Genomic DNA, 20,173 nt, shown 5'->3' with positions numbered 1-20,173 from the left:
ATTCAATCAACCTTTCTCTGTTCGTTATCAACATGAATATTTCATGTCAGTAAAGAGTAGAGTGGTGCTTTACAGTAGGGACTGGGTCATTTATTTTGATGCCTGTCAGGTGGTTTTAAAATTAACTTCCGAAGCAAAGGCTCCTTGCATTTTTGTTCAAAGTGCATGAACACAAGGGGCTCATCTTTGCTACTCTTCTCTTCTGCATTCTGTTCCTGCCTCTAGAGTCTCTCCTGCGAATGAAAGAGGAGACCGCTGAAGTGGATGAATTCACCTTCTCGCAGGGCACCTCAGACCAAGAGAGCAATGGCTCGGGCAGTTACTACATTAGACAGGAACCCTGATGTGACAAAATCGAGGAGGAGGAAACCACAAAAGGACATCTCTGGAAACACCAAACCAACAATCAGGAATGGGGAGAGTCAAACTCACCTGAGAGGATACTTGAAGAGTGATGCCACAGGCCACCTGTAATGTCAGCACATGAGGAATACCATTCCTCAACATCACTTAAAACGATTTTCTAACCTTGTAGGGGTGTGTCCACATAATCACTCAGAAAGTCCTGTCTAATCATAGAAAGCACCCAGAGTCAGGCCTGGGTCATAGATGTTTGGGCATTCTCTTTCTACGACCTGCAGCTTTTTCTCCCTTTCTTTGGCTATCTGAACCAGATGAGCTATTTGGATGATTTTATGTCTTGCAAGCCCATCCAGCCTCAGCCATAATGTGGGCCACATACAGAGACCTGGAGAAACTGTGACAACAATTTATTGAGCCAGGTCTTTAGGTTTTCTTGCGTTTGTTGTATGGGAAGGGGGGGGGGGGGTTGTTGGTGGTGGGGGTTTTTTGTTTATTTTTTTTTGTTTTTGTATGAAAATGTCAGAGTCAGCCGTTTAGCAGCTGCATGAGCAAAGTAAGGCTGTCAGAAAGATGAGCAGAGTTGTGTATATTTTTGCAGTATTGCCAGGTGGACTTTAATTTTAATAATAGTACTTGAATTTTTCCTTATTTCATTTTGTTTTGATTTTCAGGTTGATTTTTTTTATGTCCTTTTTTCATGTTTTGGTGGCTGTTTCAGTAACGTGTTGTTTTATAAAGTGACTATTCACTAGTAAGTGTAGGCCTATTCAGATAGAGCTACACAAAGAGTTCTTGCCATGCTGCTCAGCATTAATGATGGTCGTTCCCTCCTTTTGTTCTTTTTCCTTATAGTATTGAACAGAAGATTTCCACAGCTACATTTATTCCTCATTTAGTTATTACAGAACCAAAATCTGTTGCTCTTTTTTTTTCCAGACTCAACAAAATGATGACCAGTTTGACAGAGTCCATTACAAAAGTAGTTTTATAATAGATTCTTTTTCAATGTCCTACTAATCTTATTATTATTATTATTATTATTATTATTATTATTATTATTATTATTATTATTAACCTTTCACTAACTTTGCAATGTTTTAAACTAAGAAGTCTTTTTGAGCCCATTTGAGAAGCCAAGTTCTTCATTGACCTTTTAGGGTATCTTATCACTTATTTTTTGTTAGTAGATTTTCTTTTTTTTAATCCACATTTACAGGGTTTTCCCACTTTCTGGTGCAGCTTTATACAAAAACACATCTTATGCAGCTGTTGCTTTTTTTTTATTTTTATTTTTTATATATTAACAAACAAAAACACTTTTTTCACATTCCACTGAGCTTGTATAGACAATATATAAAATATGGACATGGCTACCACGAACCATTGGTTTTCAATTTTTAACTGTCAACATTTAAGTTTTGACCCTTTTTGTTTTGTTTCTTGGAGCCAGAAATGAACATAATTGAACAACAGGTGGCTAAGTTACCAGCAAATGCTAGCTAGGTGGTTAGCAGCCACATACCGCCTAATTACTGCTAATAAAACACTCAGGTTTTCACTCACCAAGGGTGAAGCACAAACATCTTGAATGTTATTTTCCACCAGCAGGGCTGATAATTTGTCAGATAAATAGATGCCAAAAGGCATCAACAACACAAGTATAGTCCAGAAGTCTAGTTCAGTGACGCCAGTTAATGGAGGTGTGGCCTGTTGCCAGCCACACCACAGCTGCCTGTGGTAGTGTGTCTCACACCACAACTTGGCCATATACTGGGATATAAGCACATTTTTCTTTTAATGCTGTAAAGCTGAACATTGTATGTAGGGGTTATGACTTGCTTTTGGAGCTAAGCTTGAGTTTTTGGTCCTGCAGTACCTCTGTGAATGAGCAGTTGTTGAAGCAGTTATCACTGGGGTAGCTTCAGATTCTGTGTGCTGTACTGATAAAAAAAGGATTACTGAAGCTGTGGAAATGAAAATGGCTTTTTTTGTTTGTTTGGTTTTTTTTTTTAAAAAAGAAAAAGAAAGAAAAAAGCTCCACATTTTGATGATATGAGAATATTTCAGAAGAAACAGGAAGTGTAAGTAAGCAGCAGGTCGCAAAGTTTAAATGAAAAATCGCACTGTTATGATAGGATATGATGACATGTCCCCACTGCCCGGCCATACAATATGCTTTGAGCTTTACTCTCTGATTGTAGCTGCTGTAAAAGATGAACTTCAGTCTTATCAGAGACTTGTCTTATCACTTGGTCCCTGGACATAATCATAATAATCTTGGTATTCTGTTAAAGGTTTATCAATATACATGTCATGTCCTTTTTCTTTTGATTTCAGTTGTAATTTTACCCAAATCTGCATCTGCAGTGTGCCACAATTATATTCAATCTATTATTTAATTTTTAAAAAATAATATGCAATACAGAAAATCTTGAAAGGAAAAAAAAATTTCCTTATTCTGAAGAAATGTAACGTATGACATAATGAAATGGGAATTATAGAATTCATTGAGTAGTCGTAGTAGTAGTATTAAATACATATGAATCACTTAAAAATATTAAATGCATACAAAAGTTTATTAGAAAATTACATTTTAAACGCCCCACCAACCCTAATCTGCTGGATAGAAAGTTAAGGAGGTAGATGGCAGAAATGTAAATTCACTTCATGGCTGTTGTTGGTTTATTCTTTAGTTAATGGAATATGATTAAATACTGTATGTGGCATACTTGAGACTACATACTCCATTTAGTTTCTGTCACTCAATATAGGTGGCTGGACTCCCATGTTAAGACAAAGTGGGAGAATCTACCTTGGTTACAGCAAACTTATAACCAAACAGGTCTTCAAGTAATATGCAAAATGTTTGTAGGGTTTGTGTGTGTGGGTGTGCGTACGAGTGATAAAGCCATGTATGCAAGCTAGTTTATGATTCATCTGAGCCACAGAATGACAGGTTGTTCTTGATAATTAAACAATGCACTGCTTTTCCTATCGTCTCTGAAGGCAGCATTCACATAGCATAGTGGCATAAAAACATATATTGTATGTAAATACATATATTTATACTCCACCACTGTGATGGAATCAAACAAAGAAATCATCTTTAGCCAGAAAATGGAAAAGACAACAGACCACCTTTGATTATTCTTAGAGCTCGATTTTTGCAACCGTTTATCTACTACCTCCTGATGCTAGCTATGTTTAGCTAAAGCGAGAGCATGAAATAGACTATTGCAGTGTGTTGGCTTATGCAAATGGGAAAAAATCAACAACCTGAAAATAATCCACTTGAAGGCTAGACTTCAAACGTGGAATAATATTATTGCAACACATGAGGAAGTCTTCTATTTTGAATGTAATGCAATATTAATAGATCCAATCTTATTTTGCTATACTAAGTAAAATTTATAGCGCCTGCAAATTTCACGATCACTACACTGTTATCATTAGCATGTAAGAAAAATTAACAATAGGGTGTTGTATAACTGTGACTTTTATGGTCAAAGGGTTTAAAAAGAATGCTCACTTTATGGCCAAAGGATGCTTTTAAATGCAGAGAATCTGTAAACTTCTCAGTAAAGGTAAACTAACAAGTTTCAGATTCAAAGATTCAATTGAATGGTTCAATTCTCAGGAAGTTTTGATCCTTTGTAAAGGTTGTGTGAATCAGCAGGGTTTGAAAACCCCAAAGGCATTTTGATCTTGTAGATTTATTGTATGGAAGCAAACAAGGTTTTAAAACGACAGATTTTGAAGCAGGTCGTGATATTTGAACGCTGAAGCCTCCCCAGAATTGTGATTCTGATTTGTGATGGCATATTTAGTACATTTTTTAATTTATTTCAGAATTTTCAAGAAACAGAACTGTCAAAACTTACTTCCCAGAAATTAAAAATTCATGTAAAACATAGAAATGGAGGGGCATAAATTTATGTTAATTGACATAACAGAAATTTGCATCTCCAGCATCATAAAAGTATGTAAATGTTTTTTTTGTTTGATTCCCCCCCCCGTCAGTCATAGATCCCATTGTTGCTTAATTACAGAATGTCTTTTGAGAGCAATAGTCAAACCTTTTGGACTTACATATACACATATAAAAATAACACACACACAATAAATATATATATGAATGAGGAAGACTGTTGCTAAAAGATCATCATCACTATCCTTTAAAATGATAGTTAAATATCAACATTTGGTATTAAGCTGTGTTTAAAAACAAAATTCATTTAAGAATTAAGTTATGATTCCTTAATTAGAACTCTTTTGCTTCCGAACACTCAAGATGAACCATTCTGCATTCATGTTTAAGTTCATCTCCTGAGATTTGAAAACAATTGTTTTAAAAGGAAAACAATTGTTTTCCTTTTAAGAGAAACTTGTACAAGAAATACAAAGGTTTTTGATTGTGAAACAATAAATGATTGTCTTACAATAAGTGCAAGACTCATTGACATGAGCCCTTTGAGAAGGTGCTCATGTTCCTGTAATGTATGAAGGCAAAAGGAAACATTAAAATACCTGATCAGCAAAACGTATTTGTACAAAAACAAAATGACTGTTCTGTTTCTGGCCTCCTTTAGATTAAACCCCAAGTAATCAAATGTTATTTCAGATCGCCAGTTCCTAATATTTTCTTGTAGAAAATGTACTTTTTGATTTACCTTCTTTCCTAATGCTCCATCCACAGTTGCTTATATATTTAAAGATTTTGAATCTCAGTAGCTTGAGATGAAAGCAGGTTGATGATTTTGATTTTGGTGGCACGTAACAGTAATAATAAAAATGTTACTCTACCAAAACAGTAATAGTGAGAACAATATGTCATAATATCAGGAATAACATTACCTGATAACAATTTATATTATTTCATTTTCCAAGTAAGACAAACGTGACAAATTTCATTTTGAATTAAATTTCTATGTGGTAAAATAAGTTGGGTCAGAATTTTCCTAATTTTGGTGTTAAGCCAAAATTGAAACAAAATAAAATCAGACTTGCAGCTTTATTGCGTTTGCTGAATATTTGTGTAATCCAGTTTTGTTTTTGCCTTTTCCTGGCACTGATAGCCTTCCATAGAAACCGTTTGGTTATGGAGGTCTTGCAGCTGATCTGGTTCTTCTAGATGAGAATAATTAGGTAAATGCTGAAGTTGTTTTGTTTTGATCCTCTTTCCTGGCTTCTAACACGGGTCTTTTGTATGCGATCACTTCCCCTCCTGATTATATTGTGGTGCTATGTGTGTGTGTGTATATATATATATATATATAGATATATATGGGGAGAGAGATTGTCTGGTAAATTGAGTTATAGTGAAAAATTTATTTTCGATACAAATTGAGGTGGGGGGAGGGAGTATCTGTCAGTTATAAATCTATTGATATTAACAATAACCCTAGAGGTACATTTTCAAAATTGCAGTTTCAAGTTTGTACATCTTTTTGATAGTGTATACAAGTTTCTGTTTATATGATTAATTTGTGCTGTGACTAAGCTTTGACCATGTAAATAAAGCCAGAAGTTTGGATTACAATTTGGTTGTCTTTGTTTACAAGCGTTGCCAACTGTTTCTGCATGGCTGTGAAAGTTTCTGGTGACTTTTATAAAAAGATTACTTTTTTGAATTATTAAACTTGTATTCAGTGTAACACTGCCAATCCTCTCTGCTTCACCATTGGACAATACATCTTTGAACATGCACAGAGAATCAAAATAGACCATAGCATGTTAGTGTGCCTCATAATGAAACGTACTATTTTGCATCAGACTTACCGTGAAGAACTACACCAGAAACTCAATTTACCAGCACCATCACAAACTAGTTCTGGCACTGATCTGCAGCGAAGTGCACAGCACAGACTGATCGTTAGAGATGAACTGCACTGCCTCATTCTCAAGATTTTCAGAAAAGTTTACCTCTATCTACTAAAAATCTGTCTTTGTACCTCTAGATTCTGTCAATTTGAAAATCTGAATCATCGAATCAATGCTGCTGGCTGACCCGGTGGGATATAATAGCCATAAAACACTGAGATGATCAGCTTCACTTTCAGACCTGGAAGATGAACTGTGAACCCAATTCAAGTTTTTTAATGATCACTGCCAATTGCAAAAACCCAATCCCCTTTCCTCAGCAAACTGACATGGTTCATTTAATAGTTGGAAGTCTTAAAAGATTTTTCTTATTAGTCATCAATGTCTGGAAGGATGATAAAGTTGCTTTAAACTATTGACAGTATGAAAGCAGTTTCCTAATCTAGTCAGATTAGGAAGTTGCTAATACAGACTGTCAGGCTAATTAACACTAATCCTGCCTAAAGTCACCACATTTTAACCCCCCCTCCCCCCCACACACACAGGAACATAAGTACCAATGACACAGACAGGATGCCAGCTATTTTATTTTATTGTAAAGCAAATTACCGTTAACAAAACAGACAGTCAAAGACAGGTTTGGAATCATTAAACGATGTACATTGAAGGACTAGATGGTCCTTGCTCAGGAATGAATTCGGACTACACGTGGCCCCACAGAGACCAAATCAGAGCACAGTGGTAATGTAAAGGACAAGAGGGGTGAATTGTGAAAGACAAAGGATTTACACAAGTTCTTCTCCCTCCAGGCTACAGCTTACCACAGGAAATCTGAGGCAAGAGTTTCACTTTGTGCCCAAGCAGTGGTGAGGTGGGAGCTCCAGACCCAGAGCAGCTCAGTAGAGCCAGCTGAAGGCACAACTAGTGTAGTTGACAAGCTCATCATCTTTAAACCACAAGGAAATTTCCTTGTTGGCACTCTCCACCGAGTCACTGCCATGGATGATGTTCCTTAAGAAGAGGACAGAGTCAGAAAGTGACTATACACTTCATACACGCTATTGTTTCACATCTGCCATCATGCAAAGATAACTCACTTGCTGACATCAATACAGAAGTCTCCTCTGATGGTTCCAGGCTTAGAATCAGCAGGGTTAGTCTCTCCCAGCATCACCCTGCCTGTCTTCACCACACCCTTGCCTTCCCACACCTGAAGCAACCATGACAGATAATGAGGTTAAGATCTGACCTTGAACTGTTGACATGCATACATACATAGAGTCTTACCATGGCAACCACTGGACCAGACCTCATATAGTTGATGAGAGTAGGAAAGAATGGTCTGTCCTTTAGGTCAACATAATGCTTCATCAGGAGGTCCTCAGAGGCCTGCAGCAAAGAAAACAAGGCAGTTTCATAAATGTTCACTTTCACATCCTAATTTGTGAGTCATCATTTGTACTTCATTTCACTCGCTGCTTTGCTGTAATACTTGTAATTTCAGATGAAGCACTCTAATTGTAGTGTAGGGGTCTCGAACTCCAGTCCTCAAGGGCCGGTGTCCTGAAACTTTTCCATGTGCCCCTGCTGCAACACACAATTAGTAGCATACAATGCAGCCATTTGATTCATGTTACAGCAGCTCATGAGTGAATGAACATGGTGCAATCAAAGTACTGTTAGAAGTACACTTTTCCAAACACTTACATTTACTTAAATTTACTCGAGTAGGGTTAGGGGTTGCCATTTCAGCATGTAGTCAAGTTCTATAATGACCTAATTCAGGTGTGTTGCAACAGGGACACATGTTTTAAGACACCAGACCTCGAGGACTGGAGTTCGAGACCTCTGTTGTAGTATCACAGTAACTGTGTTGTCACCATATGTGTACTGATGCAGCTCTAGAAACCGCATTAGTACCCATTCGCTACTGCATATAATTGGCAACTTTATCAACATGTTTACCCCCAGCTTTTTAGCCGCAAGCAACAGACGAAGTCTGGGTGTAGAAACAATCACACCAATTTCTCAGAAATTGCATGGAAATTTAGGCCAGTACCATATCATCAGAACATGTTTATCACACCAACGCTAACAGGACAGATGTTTAAACAGAAATATTTAAGTGTTGCAGGTTTATAACTTAAGCAAACTTGATGTTCACATAAAGCAGCACCTTACCATATCAGGTTAAATGTTACAGGATCAGTAGACCTTAACAGCTAATTGGCTGTGCTTCACTCAGGAACAGATGAGTAGGCTAATCAGGCTTACCCATTACTTGGCACACTTACAATATCTGTGCATATGTTGCAGATGGTTAAAATGTTTTAAGGGCAAAAATGTTGACCACTATGATACAGTTTCACCTGTAAGGGTTGGATTCTTTCAGTCTATACTTACATGGAGCATCTTCATGCCCACCAACTTGAAGCCCTTCATCTCAAACCTTTTGATGACCTCACCAATGATGGCCCTCTGCACGCCATCAGGCTTAATGGCAATGAATGTGCGTTCCTTTAGCTCAGCCATGACTCTGAAAGAAAACAGACAAGAATGATGAAGACAAACAGGCAGCCTATGTGCTGCAGAAAGAACACGTCTGATAAGTTACTCACAGCACTTTACTGTATTTGACACAGTCAGCAGCGGGGCTGACTATGAGAGGACAAGATGCTGAGGGCATGGACCCCATTGTAAAGAAAATGCTAGTACAGCTTGCAACCTGGCTTAGTGTGCATCTTGCTGTGATCATTTAAAGAGGACAGAAACTTGAACTAGCAGCCCCGCCCACACAGTGAACACATTGATCTTCATCATGCTGTCAAGACTCTGAATGTGCCAGAATAAAAATGTGACAGCGACTCACTGCTTAGGGATTTATTTTTATTTTTTTTTAATAATTGGAGATAAATTACAGGGAAAATATTATTTTGGATATAACACCAAATTAAGATAATATTAGTTTTGACTGTTAACTGCTACAACAATGTGTGACAGGTCAAAGACACACATTCAAGCTTTAAAGCTCAACTCTAAATCGAGGGCTAATCTCCGTCTCCCAGTGCCACCTCTTCATGTGAGCAGTATTACCCAATGAGATCCATTCATTTATTCTACAATGCAGGGTCAAGTTCAAGCCTATTTGCAGCAGGCTCATTATTATTTCTGCAGGTAAAACTGACAATGTCCCCTGAATGTTAGCTTAGTATTTGAGGTTGTCTGTTTCACACAACTAAACATACATCGTTCCTGCACACTTTCTAAATACTGAAATGTATACAATTACTTTAAAAAGAATGTAACCTAAAACAGTTGTATTTAATGTCATTTCTGTGTTTTGCCATTCAAGATCATCTCTGGGCCATGTCTTGATATTCTTAAGTATTTAACATTTATAAGAATAAATGTTAAATATTTAAGAATATCCCGTTGACTACCGTCTATTTACTAATCTAAGTAAAAAATATTAGACATAAGAATGACACCCTTCACCCGGATATATAAAAATGACTTTGCTAAAAGCTCATTGCATCAGCTACTTTGTGATAGGACGGCTCTTTATGGCTCCAAATTACGTGACATTCTAAGTGAGAGATAGGATTAAACTATTTTTTGACAGATTGTAGGTCAGCAAGAGACTTCTAACAGCTTAAATTCCCGCAATCGCTTTTAGGAAAATACCGGAAATCTCTTTTGGCACAATACAGTTAACTCCTATAGGCTACTGACAAATCAAAATTCCTTGATAAATTTTCGAGCTTCACATATGTCACTCCTTTATTTGACGAATCGAGATGTCTGCCATAATTTAGACAATGGTAAAACGACACGCGGAAGGCGCTCTATTGGCATGTCGACGCGGTTTCACATGCAAGTTTAAGAGGAGCGAACTGCACCCTGTTAACTACTAGTTGCCTTCATGCCTGAGCATCCAGTTTATGTCAAAACAGCGAGCTGAACACCTAACCCGCGCACCTTTTCACGAGTAGGCCCAAGCCTTCACATACACATGGTTTCTTTTGTTCGCAGTACAGCGCAGTACCTTAAAAAGCCACGTTACGTTCCAGGATCGTACCGAAACCGCGTGCTATACTACTTTGTTAAGTATAGCAATTTACAAATTTCACCTGGACCTTTGACTGTACTGAGCGTAAAACAAACAAAAAAACCATCAATTTAACATCACTTTAATAAAAGCTCACTTCAGACATTTTACCATCGGTATTGAGAAAACAACCGACCGATGTTAACACCGATTTGTCATACCAGTGCATGTACCCATACGCTAACAATACCTTAACACGTAGAATCCGGGTAGGGGACAAACAGCAGTTACCACGGTTGACGTCTGCAAAGACCTACAGAGGGTGCGCAGCGGATTCTTATCCACGAAGGCGGAGACTTCGTACGACGGCGAGACACTAGGACAAATATGTCAAGTGTATGTACAATACTCCTCCTTGTGGTTGCTAGAAGTACCTCTTCAAAAACCCATATGAATAACAATATCACAAGTCAAGACAAAATGGTGAAAATCCGAGCTAAAGCGTGCGCGTTTTTTTTTTTTGCTACATCCTCTTGCAGACCATTACATGGGGAAACCATCTGAATACAAGCGCGCTGACCCACACAGGTATGCACACGGGTGTTCACTGCTCATAGACTTAAATTACACCTTTCTTGGCTGCTACTTCAAAGCACATTGTGCGCTGTCTGTCCTGCGTGCTGCACAACAACATTGAATATTCAGTATTTACTGCTGTTTACACTTAGCTAGATTAATGCGATGGTGTTGTGTTTAGTATGTTGCTTTGGGTTTTTTTTTTTTTTTGCTTGTTTTCTATTCTTCTTCTCTCAACAGGTGATCCAGGAGATTTTTTTCTCTCCCTTTCTCACTGTCCCTCTCCCCTTCTGTTTTTCTTTTCCTTCCTCTTTCTTTCTCCCTTTCCTATCCCTCACTCATGTCTGTCCCGTCTGTAACATCTGAAAATAAAATATAATAAACAATAAAAACAAAGGTCGATCAAATGGACCAATAGGCAATGCCACGATGATCCATTTGGCAAAGTAAATCCATTGGGTATCCTTGTTGGTCTTCAGACAACAATTCTGACGACTAAAGAACCAAATGGGACAGGCAAAAAAAAAAAAAAAACAACAACCTAATTTTACATCACAGGCCACATACAGCCCACTTTGAGTTTATGTGGATGGGACCAGTGAAAGTAATGTTTCAATTACACATGTAATCCTGAGATAGTTTATATTAAAAATAAATAAATGAAGTGCTAGTCTTTGTGTTTCAAATTTTAAAAAGTAATTTTGTAATATTACAGAAATCTATTATTTGATTACTCAGGTGTAGCTTGAAGGGCCAAGAAAATCTTCGTCAGTAGGAAAACCTTTAAAACTCATGAAAAAACAATTAAAAGTTCAACATTTCTGTTCTTCACATTTTCCTTCCAATAGTGCCATCTAGTAAGGTGGACTGGAGTCTGGCCCCCGGGCCTTATGTTTGACATCCCTGACTTAACCTGCCACATTGTCACATTTACATTATCACGTTGTATCATGTATGAGAGGTAGATTCATATAAACCACTGTGTCAGCATAGATCCTTTCAATCTGGAATAGCTGGTTTGGGGTTTTTTTGTACTTCAAGTTTTGTTATAATCAGCTAGAACAAAATTATTCAAATTATTTTAATGAAAATATAGACCAGTGGTGGCTAAAACTTAGATAAAGTCAGTTATGGGTCAGACTTTAAACTGAATAGAGACATGGCCATTTTACTTGTATATCAAAACCAACCTTTAACCACTATTAACCAGCCCTCCTTTATTGGGTATAACATTGCTTTCCTGAAGCTCAATCATGATGATCAGAATTTTTCAGTGTCAGTTAAATTATAAAGAAGAAAAAGGAAAAAAAAGAACGAAGTCTAACACAAATTCCAACGTAACTTACTGTAACAGTAAGAATCGCGTCGTCTGGGCGAAATGAGGTGTTTTGGTACAACTTCATAAAGATAACTGTAATTTTTAAAAGAAGACACAGACAAACATATTTCTGCATGAATACTATAGAATTCAGTATCCCTGTTGTTTGCTATCAGGATTTGCAGCTGTTTGATCTAAGATTTTCAAGTTATTCACAAAATGAAGAAGCGTTTTTCTTTAGGCGAGAAAGATAACGTATGACCCACTGAGAGTGCATGTAATGGTGAGAAACGCATTGTCTCTGTGATATAGGTGTTTGGGTACAACTTTATAAAGATAGCTGTACATCAGTGAGGACCTCACCTGGACACACAGCTGGTCAAGAAGGCTCAGCAGCGGCTGTATTTTCTGAGGAGGCTGAGGAAATTTGGTATGTCGGCCAAGATCCTCAGCAGCTTCTACAGCTGCACTGTGGAGAGCACATTGACTAGCTGCATCACTGCATGGTGCTATGCAGTGTTGGTCAAGTTACTTGAAAAAAGTAATCAGTAACTAATTACTGATTACTTCCCCAAAAAAGTAATCCCGTTACTTTACTGATTACTTATTTTCAAAAGTAATTAATTACTTAGTTACTTAGTTACTTTTTAAAAAACACGATTTACAACCTGAAGAGGTGATAAAGTGATAGATCTTTCACCCCAATTCTACTTTTTCTGCATAATCCATCATATAAAATGTAATCAAATGGAAAAGTCTCCTTTTAAAACTTGTTTTATTAGTTTTAATCTTTTAACTTTATGCATCAAGCAAAAATTTAATTATATGCAACATTCTCTGACTTGAATAAATTAGTTTAACATTTAAACCTATTTTCTGCACATTCCAGCACATAAAATAAAATATTTTTTGTGCAGAAAATAAATAAAGTCAAAGACTCAGCGGTCCTGTTGCTCCATTTTCACCTGTAAAGCAGGACTGCGGTAGGCGGAGGTTTACCCTGGTGCAGGTGTGCCGCGGTCAGTTGAAGAATCCGCGACTTTCTCTGTGAGTTTCCCATTACGTCGTTGCGCACTCGGTGCTTGCTCGGAAGTTTAGGGGTTTTTTTCGCTGTAAAAAGAAGTTTTCTTCCCACGCACAATGGACACTAATGTTTTTGTCACTTTTTATGGAATCAAACTCAAAGTAAGGTCAGTACTTCCACGCTTTAAACGCTGCACCCTCATACTCTCTCCCACAATCGATACATGATCCATTGTTGATCTGCACACAGCTGTTGTCACTAACGGTGCACTCGCTTACGTCACTGTCGTGAGACATTCTCGCAAAAAATCACGGTTTTAGTAACGCAGTAATGCAGCGTTCCTACGGGAAAGTAACGGTAATCTAATTACCGTTTTTGCAATAGTAATCCCTTACTTCACTCGTTACTTGAAAAAAGTAATCAGATTACAGATAACCAGAGATGGTGATCTGGTAATCACCATCTCTGGTGCTATGGATTGCAAACAGTTGCAGAGCGTGATAATAACTGTGGGGAGAAGATCATCAGGGCTCCGCTGCCCTCTCTGCAGAGCATCTGCCAATGAAGAGTCCAGAGGAGAGCTGCCTCCATCCTCAAAGACCCCACACACCCCCAAAATGGACTGTTCACACTTAAGTCCTTGAGACGAAGGTTTAGAAGTGTGAAATCCAGAACATCCCGACTCAAAACTCCTTCTTCCCCACTCCTGAACAGATGACATACCTCAACTGCAATTTGCACATCAGGACAATTTGCACACTAAGTTCATTTTGCACATTGAGCTCCTTTATACATCGACATCTGCATACCTCACTTATCTTAACTTATTTATTTTTGGACTTATTTATTTATCTTCCACTATTTTTATGCTTATTTTATATCTTTATTTATCCTGTTCTTTTAACCCTTATCCATGGCATTTGTAGATGGACAGCAAAGGAAGAATGTCATTGAACAGAGAAATTATATTTCATATAATTGTGACATATGACAAAAAAAAGCTTTGAATGACAATAGACGCTTTGATTTGATTCTTATTAAAAGAAGACTCAGACACATATTTATGGCTTTACCTTATACGTAGATTTCAATATCCCCGTGCTGGGCAAGCAGGTTATGCAGCTGTTTGAGCTAAGATTTTCAAGTTATTCATAAAATGAAAACCTATACTTTGTGTCCGGCGAGAACTTCATTCAAATGCATGTAATTGCGAAAACCGCACTTTGCCTCATAGAATTCAGCATCTGGGGAAAGAGGTTTTCCAGCTGTGTGAGCTAAGATTTTCAAGTTATTCACATAATGAAAACCTATACTTTGTGTCAGGCGAGAACTCCATTTAAATGCATGTAATTGCGAAAACCGCACTAACGTGGTGAAATAAAGCATAAAGTTACTCACAAAATGAAAACCTGTACTTTGTGTCGGGCGAGAACTCCATTCAAATGCATGGGATTGTAAGAAATGCACTAACGTGGTGAAATAAAGCGTTTTTGATCAACTTCATAAAGACAGCTGTAACTTTTTATAGAAGACTCAGACACACATATTTATGGCTTTGCCTTATAGAATTCAATATCCCCGTGCTGGGCAAACAGGTTTTGCAGCTGTTTGAGCTAAGATTTTAAAGTTATTCACATAATGAAACCTATACTTGGTTTCGGGCGAGTTCCCCATTCAAATGCATGGAAATTGCAAGAAATGCACTGTCTTGACGAAATAAAGCGTTTTTGTACAACTTCATATAAATAGGTGTAACTTTTGATAGAAAACTCAGATACACATATTTATGGCTTTATCTTATAGAATTCAATATCCCCGTGCTGGGGAATATACTTTGTTTCGGGCGAAACAGTATATATACGTGGATGGCCTCAGCCAGCAACGCAGGCCCTGGTGAAATGAGGATGGTATCAGCCAGCAGAACAGACCCTTGTGAAATGAGGATGGTATCAGCCAGCAGCACAGGCCTTGGTGTGGTGAATATGGCCTCACAAGGAGCACTGGCCCTATTGTAATGTGGATTTCCTCATTTAACATTACTGTCCCTGGTGAAGCATGGATGGCATTGGTCAGCACCACACACCCTGGTGTAATGTGAATAGCCTTAGTCTACACCACTGGCCCTGCTGAAGTGGAGTGAAGATGGCCTCACAGGAAGCACTGTCCCTGGTATAATGTAGTTGGCCTCAGCCAGCAACGCAGGCCCTGGTGTAATGTGTATGGCTTCAGCCAACATCACTGGCCCTGGTGAAATGTGCATGATATCGGTCAGCACAACAAGCCCAGGTGTAATGTGGATGTTATTGGCACAGCAAAGGCCCTGGTGCAATGTGGATTGCATCAGCAAATAGCACAGGCTCTGGTAAAAATGTGGATGGTAACGACCAAAACCACAGGCCCTGGTGTAATGTGCATTGCATCAACGAGTAGCACAGGGCCTGGTGAAATGTGGATGGTCTCAGGTATTAGCACAGGCCCTGGTGTTGTGAAGATGGCCTCACAGGAAGCACTGGTAGTGGTGTAATGTGGATGGCCACAGCAAACAACACTGGCCCTGGTGAAATGTGGATGGCATTGGCCAGCAGCACAGGCCCTGGTGTGGTGAAGATGGCCTCACAGTGAGCACTGGCCCTGCAGCAATGTGGATTGAATCCGCAAGTAGCACACAATCTGGTAAAAATGTGGATGGTAACGGCCAAAACCAAAGGCCCTGGTTTAATGTGCATGGCATCAACGAGTAGCACAGGCCCTGGTGAAATTTAGTTGGTCTAAGCCAGCAACACATGCCCTGGTGTAAAGTGGATGGCATCAGCCAGAAAAGCAGGTTCTGGTGAAATAGTAGATGGCCTCAGAAAGCAGTACAGGCCCTGGTGTGGTGAAGATGGCCTCACAGGGAGCACTGGCCCTGGTGTAATGTTGATGGCATCAGCCAGAAGCACAGGCCCTGATGTGGTGATGATGACAGCACAGGAAGCACTGGATCTGGTGTAATGTTGATGGCATCAGGCAGTAGCACAGACCCTGGTCTGGTGAAGACGGCCTCACAGGGAGCACTGGCCCTTGTGAAATGTGTTTGGTATCGGCAAGCATCACAAGGCCCTGGTGTAATGTGGATGGCCTCACCCAGCACCCCAGGCTCTCGTGTGGTGATGATGGCCTAAAAGGAAACACTGGCAGTGGTGTAATGTGGATGGCCTCAGCCAGCAACACGGGCCCTGGTGAAATGAGGATGGTATCAGCCAGAAGCACAGGCCCTGGTGTGGTGAATATGGCCTCAAAGGGAGCACTGACCCTGGTGTAATGTGGATGGCATCAGCCAGTAGCACAGGCCTTTGTGGCTGTAGCTCAGGTGGCAGAGCAGGTCAGCCACTAATCAGAAGGTCGGTGGTTCGATCCCAGGCTGCATCCTGGCTGCATGCCAAATGTCCTTGGGCAAGATACTAACCCCGTGTTTGCCTACTGGTGGTGGTCAGAGGGCCCGGTGGCGCCTGTGTCCGGCAGCCTCGCCTCTGTCAGTGCGCCCCAGGGCAGCTGTGGCTACAATGTAGCTTGCTATCGCCAGTGTGTGAATGTGTGTGTGAATGGGTGAATGACTGAATGTAGTGTAAAGCGCTTTGGGGTCCTATGGACTAGAAAAGCGCTATACAAATGCAGGCCATTTACCATTTACCATTTGTATATTGTGGATGGGATCAGCCACCAACACAGTCCCTGGTGAAATGTCAATATCCTCAGCAAGTAGAACAGGTAATGTGGATGGCCTTAGCCAACACCACTGTCCCTGGTGAAATGTGCATGATATCGGTTAGCACCACAGGCCGAGGTGTAATGTGGATGGCATCAACGAGTAAAAGAGGCCCTGGTAGGGTGAAGATGGCCTCACATGAAGCACTGTCCCTGGTGTAATGTGGATGGTAGAAGCCGGCATCACAGGCCGTGATGTAATGTGAATGTCCTCAGCCAGTAGCACAGGCCCTAGTGTATTGTAGATGGCATCAGCCAGCACCACAGGCCCAGGTGTAATGTAGATGACATCAGCTAGTAACGCAGGTTCTGGTCAAATTTACATGGCCTCAGAAAGCAGTATAGGTCCTGGTGTGGTGAAGATGTCCTCACAGGAAGCAGTGGCCCTGATGTAATGTGGATGACATCAGCCAGAAGCAGAGGCCCTGGTGAAATGTAGTTGGCTTAAGCCAGTAGCACAGGCCCTGGTGTAATGTGGATGGTATGACTCAGTAACGCGGTCCTGGTGTGGTGAAGGTGGCCTTAGAGGGAGCACTGGCCCTGGTTTAAGGTGTATGGCCTTAGACAACACCACTGGCCCTGGTGAAATGCGCATGGGATTGGTCAGCACCACAGGCCCAGGTGTAATGTTGATGGCATCAACGGGCAGCAGAGGCCATGGTGGGGGGAAGATGGCCTCACAGGAAGCACTGTCCATGGTGTAATGTGTATGGCCTCAGCCAACACCACTGGCCCTGGTGAAATGTGCATGATATCGGTCAGCACCACACACCCTGGTGTAATGTGAATGGCCTCAGCCCACGGCAAAGGCCCTTGTTTGGTGAAGATCACCTCACAGGAAGCACTCTCCCTGGTGTAAAATGTATGGCCTCAGCCAACAGTACAGGCCCTGGTGTGGTGAAGATGCCCTCACAGGAAGTACTGTCCCTGATGTAAAGTTTATGGCCTCAGCCAACAACAGTGGCCCTGGTGAAATATCGATGGTATTGGCCAGCACCACAGGCCCTGGTGTAATGTGAATGTCTTCAGCCAGTAGCAGAGGCCCTTGTGTATTGTGGATCGCATCAGCCAGCAACACAAGCCCTGGTGAAATGTGTATGGTATCAACGAGTAGCACAGGCCCTGATGTGGTGATGATGGCATCACAGGAAGCACTGGCAGGGGTGTAATCTGGATGGCCTCAGCCAACAACACTGGCCCTGGTGAAATGTGGATGGTATTGGCCAGCACCACAGGCCCTGGTGTAATGTGAATGGAATCAACGAGTAGCCCAGGCACTGTTGTAATGTGGATGGCCTCATCCAACAACACTGGCCCTGGTGAAATGTGGATGGTATTGGCACAAGCCCTGGTGTAATGTGAATGTCCTCAGCCAACACCACTGGCCCTGGTGTAATGTGGATGGCATCAGCCAGTATCAAAGGCCCTGGTGTGGTGAATATGGTCTCACAGGGAGCACTGGCCCAGGTGTAATGTGGATGGGATCAGCCAGTAGCACAGGCCTTTGTATATTGTGGATTGGACCAGCCACCAAGACAGGCACTGGTGAAATGTAGTTGGCCTCAGCCAGTAGAAAAGGCCCTGTTTTAATGTTGATGGCCTCATCTAACAACACTGTCCTTGGTGAAATATGGATGGTATTGGTCAGCATCACACACCCTGGTGTAGTGTGAATGGCCTTTGCCAACACCACTGGCCCTGGTGAAATGTGCATGATATCAGGCACCACACGCCCAGGTTTAATGTGGTTGGCATCAACGAGAAGGAGAGGCCCTGGTGGCATGAAGATTGCCTCAAGGGAAGCACTGTCCCTGGTGTAACTTATCCACATTACACCAGGATACATTACACCAGGCTTCTACCGGCCTGTGATACCCGTACAAGCCGGCATCAAAGGCCCAGGTGTAATGTGGATGGCATCAACGAGCAGCAGAGGCCCTGGTTGGGTGAAGATGGCCTCACAGGAAGCCCTGTCCCTGGTGAAATATGGATGGTATTTGTCAGCACCACTGGCCCTGGTGTAATGTGAATGGCCTTAGCCAACACCACTGCCCCTGGTGTAATGTGGATGGCATCAGCCAGTATCACATGCCCTTGTGTATTGTGGATGTGGTCAGCCAGCAACACAAGCCCTGGTGAAATGTACTTGGCCTCACCCAGTAGCACAGGCCCTGGTGTAATGTGGATGGCAGGACCAAGCAAGTCAGGCCCTGGTGAAATGAGGATGGACTCAGCCAGCAACAAAGGCCCTGGTGTGGTGAAGATGCCCTCACAGGAAGTTCTGTCCCTGATGTAAAGTTTATGGCCTCAGCCAACAACAGTGGCCCTGGTGAAATATCGATGGTATTGGCCAGCACCACAGGCCCTGGTGTAATGTGAATGTTATTGGCACAGCAAAGGCCCTGGTGCAATGTGGATTGCATCAGCAAATAGCACAGGCTCTGGTAAAAATGTGGATGGTAACGACCAAAACCACAGGCCCTGGTGTAATGTGCATTGCATCAACGAGTAGCACAGGGCCTGGTGAAATGTGGATGGTCTCAGGTATTAGCACAGGCCCTGGTGTTGTGAAGATGGCCTCACAGGAAGCACTGGTAGTGGTGTAATGTGGATGGCCACAGCAAACAACACTGGCCCTGGTGAAATGTGGATGGCATTGGCCAGCAGCACAGGCCCTGGTGTGGTGAAGATGGCCTCACAGTGAGCACTGGCCCTGCAGCAATGTGGATTGAATCCGCAAGTAGCACACAATCTGGTAAAAATGTGGATGGTAACGGCCAAAACCAAAGGCCCTGGTTTAATGTGCATGGCATCAACGAGTAGCACAGGCCCTGGTGAAATTTAGTTGGTCTAAGCCAGCAACACATGCCCTGGTGTAAAGTGGATGGCATCAGCCAGAAAAGCAGGTTCTGGTGAAATAGTAGATGGCCTCAGAAAGCAGTACAGGCCCTGGTGTGGTGAAGATGGCCTCACAGGGAGCACTGGCCCTGGTGTAATGTTGATGGCATCAGCCAGAAGCACAGGCCCTGATGTGGTGATGATGACCGCACAGGAAGCACTGGATCTGGTGTAATGTTGATGGCATCAGGCAGTAGCACAGACCCTGGTCTGGTGAAGATGGTCTCAGACAGAAAGGACAGGCCCCGGTGTGGTGAAGACGGCCTCACAGGGAGCATTAGCCATGGTGCAATGTGGATGGCCTCAGCCAGCAACGCAGGTCCTGGTGTGGTGATGATGGCCTCACAGGATGCACTGGCAGTGGTGTAATGTGGATGGTCTC

At 41.4% G+C, this 20,173-nt stretch overlaps 2 protein-coding genes across 3 annotated transcripts in view; one reads left to right on the top strand and one right to left on the bottom strand.

The window, feature by feature from the left end:
- The window catches only part of mbtd1 (mbt domain containing 1), a 40,679-nt gene extending 34,777 nt beyond the window's left edge, over positions 1-5,902 (top strand). For both annotated transcript variants that reach the window (XM_082543898.1, XM_082543897.1), the window contains one exon: positions 226-5,902. In XM_082543898.1, coding sequence (XP_082400024.1) covers positions 226-344 — 119 coding nt within the window. In that variant the 3' untranslated portion in view covers positions 345-5,902. The remainder of the gene's footprint in view (positions 1-225) is intronic.
- An 855-nt stretch (positions 5,903-6,757) lies between these two features.
- On the bottom strand, positions 6,758-10,590 carry nme2a (NME/NM23 nucleoside diphosphate kinase 2a). Its single transcript, XM_082544872.1, has 5 exons — positions 10,482-10,590; positions 8,587-8,719; positions 7,471-7,572; positions 7,281-7,393; positions 6,758-7,194 (listed from the first exon to the last, which is right to left on the bottom strand). Exons 2-5 carry the CDS (start codon positions 8,713-8,715, stop codon positions 7,080-7,082), a joined length of 459 nt encoding a protein of 152 aa, XP_082400998.1. The 5' UTR covers positions 8,716-8,719; positions 10,482-10,590; the 3' UTR covers positions 6,758-7,079.
- Between the last annotated feature and the right edge of the window lie 9,583 nt (positions 10,591-20,173).

This window comes from Aulonocara stuartgranti (genome assembly GCF_965226115.1).
Source record: "Aulonocara stuartgranti genome assembly, chromosome: 8".
In the NCBI taxonomy this organism is placed as follows: Eukaryota; Metazoa; Chordata; class Actinopteri; order Cichliformes; family Cichlidae; genus Aulonocara; species Aulonocara stuartgranti.
Note: the sequence above shows the minus strand (reverse complement) of the source record. Positions and strands in the feature narration are given on the sequence as shown.